The sequence below is a fragment of the Ciconia boyciana genome, chromosome 7 (assembly GCF_034638445.1).
Source record: "Ciconia boyciana chromosome 7, ASM3463844v1, whole genome shotgun sequence".
In the NCBI taxonomy this organism is placed as follows: Eukaryota; Metazoa; Chordata; class Aves; order Ciconiiformes; family Ciconiidae; genus Ciconia; species Ciconia boyciana.
This window is the reverse complement of record NC_132940.1, coordinates 30123909-30134401: the sequence shown is the minus strand read 5'-3', so window position 1 is coordinate 30134401 and position 10493 is coordinate 30123909. Positions and strand designations below refer to the sequence as shown.

General features: G+C 50.8%; 1 protein-coding gene across 4 annotated transcripts in view; it reads left to right on the top strand.

The window, feature by feature from the left end:
• Positions 1-1830: 1830 nt before the first annotated feature.
• Positions 1831-10493, top strand: part of PBX1 (PBX homeobox 1) — a 135444-nt gene continuing 126781 nt past the window's right edge. Inside the window, exons 1-3 of one of the 4 annotated variants that reach the window (XM_072868961.1) lie at positions 1987-2106; positions 3391-3767; positions 6324-6397. In XM_072868961.1, the coding sequence (XP_072725062.1) occupies positions 3577-3767; positions 6324-6397 (265 nt within the window). In that variant the 5' untranslated portion in view covers positions 1987-2106; positions 3391-3576. Of the gene's footprint in view, positions 2107-2821; positions 3768-6323; positions 6398-10493 lie in introns of those variants that run through there. The other 3 variants (XM_072868963.1, XM_072868960.1, XM_072868965.1) reach the window with 3 other exon arrangements.

Sequence of the window (10493 nt, the reverse complement as noted above, 5' to 3'; positions counted from 1 at the left end):
AACGATGATGGGGAGATGCTTTCCTCGTGCTCAGAGAAACAGTGTGTTTAGCCTTCGTCTTCAAGGGCTCCACTTTGCCACAGTAATGGTGCATTAACAACAGCTTGATTTTCATTTAATAAATAATAGGAATTACGCTGCGATGGAGCCAAGATTTTAAACAAGAGGCTCCCATAAACATTTTCTTCAGGAATCTGCAATAAACCAAAGATAGCGTTAGACGTACTCAGAGAGAGTGGGGACGCCAGACTTGGAATCTGTCCATCTGCTTCACCATTGAAACAAAACCACTTTATAACAACCACAGAGGAGAGGAAGCGATGCAGTTTGGCACATACACTTACACTATGTGTGGTGGAAATGTTTATTCTTTACTTCAGAAAGATTTAGTGGGTGTAGAGATAATACAGCATAGCGCTCACTTGTGTCTTGGAGAAGGAGGGGTGATGGTGTTTGGGTTTTAAGGGAGTCCAGTGTCATCTCCCATGGGGAATATTTTTGGTAATACCTATTGCAATCTCATGCACTTGGAAGGCAGGAGGAGATGGAGGAATGAAATGTGCTTTTCAGGAGAAGTGTTGTAAAGGCCCCAGGATTAGTTATCTCTGACAGAAAGGATTTTACAGACTCCAGCAGACACAGAAGCAGAGTCCTGGCCATTTCTGCGTTGGCCTGATGGCTCCTCCAAGGCCCCGTGCTGGGATGCTTCCCTTGGAGCGGCTCGGTAGCTCTGCACCTCTCCCTGTGAGACGCCGTGGGGCTGCCTGGGGCTCACCGACCCCACAGACAACTCGCCTCGTCCCCACGTGTGCCTTGTACCCTACCCATGCCGGCTCCCCGAAGCGTCTTCTGGCTCCCACTCTCTCATGTCTACCTGATGTGCTGAGGCATCGTGTCATGACTTGGGAAATGGGGGAAGGATCTGCAATACAAGAGTCTGCGGGGTCCCCAATGTCCCTGTCTGTCCTCCCCCAGCCACCACTCCCTTTTTTGCTGAGCACATTCAGCTCTGCTGCTCTGCCTCTCCTCGGAGCCACTCAAAATCAAACCCGAAAGACCCTGGACTGACCTCTGGGGATGGGAGAGTCCCTGCCAGAGTTTGAGACAGCGTATGTCTAGACTTGGTGTGTGAGCAAGCGAGTGAAGGGATGACTAAGTGTCTGAAAGTTTGGACCTTTGGAGAGTGGTCCCTTGGCTCCTTTTTTCTTGGATAAAGTTCTGTTTCCTGTGGAGCTGTGGAGATAAAGGATATTTTTCTCCCCCCCTTTTTTTTTTCCTTTTCAAAAAAGTAAAAAATATATAGATACGTCTTGGGCGAGAAAGCAGAAAACTTTGAAAAATTTTGGCAAATCAAGAAACACAAAGAATGTGTTGAGTGAAACATTTCATAGCGACAAAAATCAAAACATCTCACTTCGCCTTCAACCACTTTAAAACATTTTAATGGTTCAAAAGGAAATTTCAAAATGAAAAGTCATGTTTTGCTTAAAACACTGGAAAGTGTTTCATTAAAAAGGAAGAGTGGAAGCAAAACAATTGCCTTATTTTTATTTTTTCCTCTTTGCAATCAACCTGATGGCTCTTTCCCCAACATGTGCTGCGGTCAGGGTCCGGGGCTGGGCCCTTCTTCCCTTGCGTTACGAGGGGCCTGGAGCTGGCAACCCTCAGATCTGAGAAAGGGACAATCTGATGAAATCATCTCCCACGCAAGAAATTCTTGTATCCCCATAACTACTTTTTGTTTATTCTTTTTAAATACAAATTTGCAGGCAAGCCAGGTCCCTCCCTGCTCACCGGCTGACGCCCACAGAGGTCTTTTTGGCCACAGGACAGTCTTGGATCCAGGGGACTGCAGAAAGGGGCTCGGAAAGTGCTTCTCCTCCAGAATGCTATGACACTGGGACACGTAGGTCTGAACATCAGTCTTGGTGGCCTTGGGACCTCTGCTCGCTTTCCCTGCCCTGTTTGGGCAGGTGTGGGACCATCAGGTGTGGGATGTGGCACAGCCAGCCTGTGTGATGTGCTTGGGAAGGCCCTGCTTGCCAGACAGCGTGGGTCAGGGAAGAGGCAGGAGAGAAACAGCACTGTGAGATGCCGGTGGCTGAGGTGAGAGGGAAAGAGCTCCCTGGGGGCTACAGCAGAGGGGAGACCCTGCTCCCACCCGGGGTGTGGAGCTGATGTGGGGACAGCACGGGGAGTCAGAGGTGGCGGGGGCAGCAGGGCGGCAAAGGCTGCCTGAGGGGCGTCAGGGGGCTGTGGGGAGCGGGGAAGGCTGGCCGTGGGGCGACGGGGAGGCTGAGGGGAGATGGGGTGCCTATGGGAGGCGGGAAGGCTGGCTGAGGAGAGGTGGGGGGCTGAGGGCAGCCCGAGGGACGGCGGGAAGGCTGAGGGGAGCCTGAGGAGCAGCGGGGGGGCCTGAGCGGCACAGCTCTGAGGGGAGATGGAAGCCGGGCCAGGGCCCGAGCTGGGGCTGAGGGGAGACACGCAGAGCGGCGCATGGCGGGCGGCGAAGCCGGCGCGGGGGGGGGGCCGCAAGCCGAGCGCGGGCAGGCCGAGCCCCAGCAGGCCGAGCCCCAGCAGGCCGCCGCGCCGCGCTCCCCCTTCCCCCTCCGCCCGGAGGCCGAGGCCGCTTTAAGGCGCGGGCGGGGCGCGGCCCCCGGCCCACCTCTGAACCCGGAGATTGACGGGCGGCCGCGGAGGAGGCGGGGCGGCCCGCGGGGGCCGGCCTTCCCGCCGCCGCCGCCAATGGGGCCGGGGGGGCGGGGAGGCGCCGCTGCCCCTTCCTCCCCCCGCCCCCCGGGCTCCTCCGTGCCAGTTTGAGGAGTCCGGAGCCGAACAAAAGCAGGCGGCGAGGGCCGGGAGCGCTGCGCGCAGGCTCGGCGGGGCGGGGGGGCCGCTGCCGGCCGCGGAGCGGTGCGGGCCGCCAGCCAGCCCCGAGCCCGGCCCGAGGGTGGGGGAAAGTTTGGAGCCCTCCCCCGGAGCGCGGGGGCTCCGCGGCGCTCCGGCCCCGGCGCTGCCATCGCGGGCGGCCGCCCCGCTCCGCCCCTCCGCGGCCGTTGCTGCTGCTGCCGCCGCCTCCCCGGGCGCAGCCCCTGCCCCGCCGGCCCCTGCCCCCGCCGGCCCGCCCGCTGCCTCCCCGGGCGCGGGGCTGAGCTGCCCTGCTTTTGGAGTCGCCGCCGTTTCCCCTCCCTTCCCCGGAACCCCCCTCCTCCCTCCCTCCCTCCTCCTTCCCTCCCTCCCTCCTCCCTCCCTCCCTCCTTCCTCCTCCTCCAGCAGCCAAAGGGATTTTTTTCCCCTTTCTTTTCTCTCTCTCTCTTTCTTTCTTTTTTTTTTTTTTTCCATTTTTCCCCTCCTCCTCCTCTTCCTCCCCGCCGCGGACCCGGGCGCCAGCGTGAAGGATAAATAAAAAGCGAAGAGGAAGAGGCTGGGGAGGAGGAGGAGGAGGAGGAGGGGGGGGAGGAAAGAAGAAGAAGAAAGCGAGCAAGAAAAGAAAGCGAGGAGCCAGGCGGCCAGCCCAGCCGCGCCGCTCCCGGCAGCCAGGGCAGGAGGCGGCGGAGCGGGGGCCGGCGGCCGGCGATGGATGACCAGCCGCGGCTGATGCACACGCACAGCGGGGTGGGGATGCCGGGGCACCCGGGCCTGTCCCAGCACATGCAGGATGGACCAGGCGGGGCGGAGGGGGAGGCAGGCAGGAAGCAGGACATCGGAGACATCTTACAGCAAATCATGACCATCACGGACCAGAGTTTGGACGAAGCGCAGGCCAGGTGAGAGCGGCGGCCCGTCCCCGGCCGGTGGGGGGGGCAGGTGCCGGGGAAGTTTCGCCCGCGCCCCGGCCCGGCCTTTGTTGTCCGGCGGGGGGAGCGCGCCCGGCCGCGGGGCGCATCGCGGGGGGACGGGGGTTCCTGCTGCCGAGAAATTCGGGACGTGGGAGGGAGAAACGGGACGGGTTAATTTTTTTCCCTCCCCCCGTCCCCCCGCCCAACTTCGTGGTGGTTTCTGGGGGTCGCAGCGCCCACGGCCCGCGCCCCCCCATCCCGCCTCCCCCCCCCGGCCCCTTCCCCACCGGGGGTCTCGGGCTCGGGCTCGGCCGGGCAGGCGGCCTGGCTTTTCCCAACCCTTTTGGGTTGGGGGTTAATTCCGGAGGGAGGTGGTTGTTGGAGCAGGCTGGGCGTGCGGGGGGCTCTGCTTTGGGCTCCTCCGAAAGAGGCACAAAGTGCTGCTCCATTTTTTTAGGGGCGTTAATAATGTTCTTTTTTAGGGCCCTGTAGTCGTGTTATTTTTAAGGCCGTGTTTTTGTGCTTGGAGGATGCACACAGAAGCTTTTCTTTTTTTCTTTTTTCCCTTAATTGCAGAGGTATTTAAGAAGGAAAAAAAAGGCTGTAAAAGCCGGTAACCGAATTGCCCCCGGCTTCAAGGAGCGCAACCTAATACACACCTTCAAAGGCGCTAGCAAAAGTTAAGGGAGGGGAAAAAAAAATCCCCAAACTGAAGGCACAGTTGAAGGAATAATAAAGAAAAAAGTTGCCCTGAATTGCCTGGGGTACACTTGAAATTTCTTCTGGGCTGCAGAGCTGCTAGATGTGGTGTCCTTCCCCCCGGCATTCATGCCCTGAGCTGGAGCAGATTGCTAGAAAACATTGTTCCTGGAAAAACGCACTGTACAGCCCCAAAACTCGCTTAATACAAACTTCCAGAAGGATAAAAGTACCCCCCAAACCTCGGCTTACATCCTCCTCACCTCCCCAGTTTGCATAATGCTCCCACTTACCGAAAAGGCTTGTTGCTGGGCTGATCTTACTAATTTTCTTATGTTCTTGCAGGGGCAGAGTAGCTGTTAGGAGGAGGAAATCATGCACTTTCTCCCTGGCCAGACCCGGGGCAGTGAGGGGATCTTCCTTCGGAAAGTTGCAGGAATTGTGTGTGTTCCTGCCTGGATAATTCGGTGTAGTTAGTCAAAGCAATAAAACCAAAGCAGAACAGAGCTAGGAGAAGGCTTTATGGGTTTGCCTTGCTGGACTGTTTCAGCTGCTTCCTCACAGTATTCTTTTTTAATTATTATTTTTAATTCTGAGCTGCCAAAGACACTGTATTTATCAGTGATGTTTGGCTTTGCATTTCCTCCATCCATCCTACTATCGCACGGTTGTTTTGCTGCCCTTTTTTTTTTTTCTTTTAATGAAGTTTTAGGAAGATGTAAAGTGCTAGTATTATTTGTGAGAGGGCCCCTACAGCATATGTACGTGATTTGTGTATACCCAAATGTCTGCGCCCATCTGGGTGTGCAGATAAGGGGACTCTGTGGTTCTGCAAGGGTATATACCTTTGAGAGGCTTCATCAGATACATAAATCTTTTTAACATGTTGTGGGTGGTGGGGTAAGTAGTGTGAATGTTTGCCAGATGTTCACATCGTCTTCGCGTGTAATTTCGGTTGGTAAACAGAAATCCCGTAACCGGTACCTGATAGGAACAGCCCTTTATACAACTAAGCCCTTGGCAAAATGATCGTATGGCTTACGAGAAAATACAAAATCGTACTGTTTCTTTGCCTCAGCAGGCATATGGTGGGTTTTAAAACCAGCCGATTAAAACAGCCCCCCCTCCTCAAAATCCACAGAACAGTCAGCTCTGAAATACCAGCAGCTGAAAAGAAAGGCGTTGAATAGCATCCCCTCCCTTTCCCAGAAGCAGTCCGTTGTGTTTTTAAATGTGTTTACCGTCCCAATTGCAAAGAATTAAATTTTAACACCTGCAAATAAGCTGGGGATAAGTAGCATGGAGGCAGAGGAATGGGTTTCTCTCTCCATGCGTGTGTCTCTGCACTCCAAGTTGGGCACTGAAATTCCCTGAATTGACAGCTCTAAGCAGAGGATGTTTCCAGCGCTGGGGCAAGGGGGGTGTGGGGGTGTGTGTTTATTTCCCTTCTGCCTTGCAGGATGAGCCTAATAAAGCACATGGCTGTGTTTAATATCGGAGGTGGGGGTCTGAGAGAGCTCAGTGCTCTCTCTGTATTGAATAAGACAGTTGAACCAAGCTTGGCTCCCAAAAGCTGCTGGCTCCGGCTCAGCGCATCGCCTGGCTCACACCGGCGGTGGGATCCGCTCGGTGGCAAAGGCGATTTTCAAGCCATTCCTAAATTGGTGTAATTCATCTCCTCTGTGTTAGGTAGGTGGCTCACGTCCTAGTGGGGATGGCGGCGGGGCCAAGGGGGCTCAACTGTGTCCCCCCCACCTCCGGTATGCACACGCCAGCCGATGTGAATTTGGAAAGTTGTTCCCCGTGGTGACATCCTAACCTCACCCTCCCCTCTTTTCTTTCCAGGAAACATGCTTTAAACTGCCACAGGATGAAGCCAGCCCTTTTTAATGTCTTGTGTGAAATCAAAGAAAAAACAGGTAGGAAATCAATGCTGTTGGTTCTGTATTATTTTTCTTTCTACTCTTTGAGGGTTTTATTCCACCAAGTTTGTGCCCCCCCTCCCCATGTAGCAGTATTTAAGTGGGGAGAAATAACTCGCTGGTATTTAATGCTTCTGGCAGTGGACTTGCATGATGTGGTTTGTGTCTGGAAGGGAAAATAATCGTGGTTTAATTTCTATTGCATAGCCTCTTTTTATTTATTGCTTTTTCTGGGGAGAAGAAAAAAAATCAAAACCCTTGCAATTTCTCTCTTGCTTTAGTGTCTTCTTTAAGACATGGCACTGTTTAAAAAAAAAAAAAAAATCCGAGTGCAGAGTGTGTGTGTGGGGGAACCCAACAAAATGAAATTGTGCAGTTTTACTACTATTACTATTCAGGTAAACATAAAGGTTTTTTACTTCTTTTTTTTTTTAAGAAAGGGTTAAAATGCTCTTGTCTGCCAATCATCCAGGCTAGCTCATGTAAGAGTGAGTTGTCAGTTGCCTTTAGTGAAAGCAATATATTAGATTGTTAGTTACTTTAGGGTACTGTTGTTTTATGGCATGGGGTGTTCTCAGGCTTCTAAAGAAGCTAATGGCATGAGAGCATTGGTTCTGCCGTTTCCCACTTTCCAGACCTCCTACCATGTACTAACACACTTATAACACATCCCAGGGGGGCATTTAAATTTTAAAAGCAACAATTAAAAAATAGCAGTCATCAATCAAGGGTGATCTTAAACAACAGATGCTCAGGGAAGGACATTTAGCAACATGCACCACTTATTTATTTATTTGTTGGAATCTCTTTTTTTTAAATTAAAAAATGGGGGGAATGATGGAAATTCCGAGGGGGGGGGGGGTGCGTTCATCTCTGCTGTTGGCTTTCTGAGCTGACCAGAGGCGGTCGACGGGCTTTTCCGTGGCAATCCAGCTGCCTTGTTTTAGCATGCTGCAAAGTACTTGACTTCTCCCCCCCCCCCCCCCCCCTTTTACAACAAGGACTGTAACAGTCAATAATTCATATCTAAACCATATAAGCAAGGGCATGACATGAATGAAAGTGACAATAAATATGATTGCACACCCAGTTGATATACATTGATAGTTACACATAAAAGGGGAACAGCTTTCGGAAACCTGAATCTGGGTCTTTTTTTGGTTTTTTGGTTTTTTTTTCCTTTCTTAAATATATATATATCAAACCTCCTAGCGTGACCAGCTGATTGAAAATAGAATTACTTGACTCTTGCAATATATATAAAATGACTAAGGGGGCCCTTTGTTAAACGTTGTTTGTGCAGCGTGTAGCCCAGACAAAGCACCTACCGATGGCATTCGGCTCTCTGAAGTCCTTGCGGCTGCATGGCCACGTCTGACCTTACAGAGAGATCCTTCCTTATGGAGTTTTCATAATATCAAGCAGTGGGTTCGGTATGGGAACCTCTGTAGAGTTCGTATAATGTAATGTGAGGGAGTCTGCTTGGAGATAAATTTTATGGGTGGTTTTATAGTCTTCCCCTGTGTGCTACCCCAAAAAAAGGAGCCACCAAGTTCCTTTCCTTCCTCTCTCTTTCTCCGTTTATTTTGTGTGAGCCAAAGAAAATGTTTGTCTGCCTCTTCTCCGTGTGTATTTGATGCTGCATACGTCGTCCGTGCGGGGGTACTTTTTGGGAGGGTAACTGATTAATCACGGCTTGGCTTTGCCATCGGTGCAGTCACAAAGTTAGGGGATGGGGAATCTGCTAGGACCAAACCTGGTGGGAAATCCAGGCGACCTCCTGGATCCTCGGGGATGCTGTGGGGTCCCGGCGAGCTGGGGAGGCATGGGGAGCTGTACATACCCACAGTGACTGGGTGGGATAACTCCTGTCTGCTAAGGAAAATTGAGAGAGATGGTATAGGGCGAAGCATGCTGCTGGAAATAAAGGATATTCAGGTGTGGACTGGGGCTGTCTTACTTTTTTGGTTTTTTTTAAGTTTTATTTGTTGCTGTTGTGCCTGGTTTACTGGCCCCTGGTTTGCTATGGGGCCACTGTACAGAGGTCTCCAAAGACGTTGAATTGAGATGGCTTTTGGAGCATTGTTTATCTACCCTCAGATAGGTTTACAGTGAGTTATTTTACTTTGCAAATTCAAAGACCTCCTCCCCTCTCCCCCATCTGCATCCTCAAAAGTCACACTTTGTAAGGAAGCAAATGGCCAGATGGTTTTGTTTTGTTTCTTATTTTTTTTTTAATGATTGCTTTGTGGGCCCAATGCTAGGAGGAAGTTAGCCTTGTTTTTTCTGGGGCTGAGGGTACCGCCTGCTTCTGTTTGCTTACTCCTTCCTTGTGGGCAGCGGTGTGAAAGTTGAGCCAACTTCTCTCTTCCCACTTTCCATTTTGCTTCCCAGATTTTTGCATGTGTCGCATTTGAAATCCTGGTGATTGTTTGTGGTCACTGGTGGGTGTTTGAAAGTGTGTGCGTACATCTTCCCCCTGGCGTTATGATGTGCAGAAATGTGCGTTCGGTTACCCCGCTGCCTGATTTAAGTGACTCCAGAGCCTTACGGAGACTTTACCACCGTCTCTCGCAACATTATGGCTAATATTTCATAGTGTTAACGTTGTCTTGAGCAAACCCAAAGAGTCCATAAAGTTCTTAGAAACAGAGGTCGTCTGTATTGGCCAAAGAGTTCCCTTTTGCACTTGGGCTCTCAGTTATTTTAAAGCATTTATAAACACTTTTAAAAAATAATAATAAAAACTTGGTGGGTTGTCTTTTGTCTGCAACCTGGAGATTGCTGCTTTTTGGGTGATGTGTGTTTAACAGTAAGAAAAGTTGAGGGGTTTGATCCAAGCGGGAGCATGTAGAGGGGGGAAAAAAATTGCCGCTTAAATATATGTATAAGTTGTCGGCGTTCATTTGGTGTGTTTTCACTTGCTGTTGGTCGCTTTGTTGCGAGGGAAGGGGCAGGACTGCCTTCAAATGGCTGGCTGGCTTTTTTGGAATAATAATTATGGAAATGGGAGGCATTGTTGTCCTAAAGACAATTGATTTCTCTGTCAATAGGGATTGAAATCGGAAATTGCATTGCTGATTTATAAAAAGTTTGAAGGCAGGGGTAGGGGCTCTGTCTTTATGGCCTTCCCCCCCCCTTTTTTTTTTCCCCTCTCTTGATACGTTTTTTTTTTTTAAAGCTGTTCTCTGCATGAGCAGAATAGCTAAGCAGAAGAATCAGGCAAGGCGTACGCAGACGTGGGGTCCTTGGATGGCAAACTGGAAAATATCTGCTGTCAAAATGCAGCAGCATCTATTTCAGCTGTGAACCTTTCCCATCTTGTTTGGTGGGGACCGGTGCGGTGGGGAGAGGCTGAGCGCAGGATATATGACCATTTAATCTGATTCCTCCTCCTTTAGAGCTTTTCCTATCGTTTCACTTTCTGTGCTCTTTTGGGGGAGGTGAGGGCATTGGGCAAATTCCACTTCTTAAAAGACCCTGACTTTGTATTTGAAAGCCCCCGATTTTTATTTTCTTACCCCCTCGCCCTTCCGTGTTGAAGGAATTCAGGGTTAAAAGAAAAATGTACGTATCACCAGCGGGGGGAATTTACTAAGTGGAATATTTATAGACAGCACTGATTAGCCGTGCAATTGTTGTTGAATAATGGGTTTGTTTTTTTTTTTTAATTTTAGAACATAATAGCTATATAAGGTGCCTCTTAGCTACCTTTCCCTGTGCATTATCTTCACCAAACTTAACTCGAATCAGATCTTTGGAGGAGGTAGGATTTTTTCCCCCTTCTTTTCTTCCTTAACACCCCTTTGTTCTCTCCAGCTCTGTGTTCAATTAACACCCCCATCGCAGAACTGTAGTCTTTTTTTTTAATGTCTGTTACTGTATTTCACTTCTGACACCTCTCTTATTATTCTTGCCTGCTATTTCTCTTTAATATAGCAATTACGATACGGGGTTTCTTGCTTTCTTCCTCCCTCCCTTCTCTTCCTCCCCCTCGCCACTAAAGCCCCACCAAGAGCAGCACGGGGAGAAGAGGGGCAGCGGTGTGTGCAGCGTTGGTGTCTTTGGGGTGCGGGGCAGAGCTGTAAGCGGG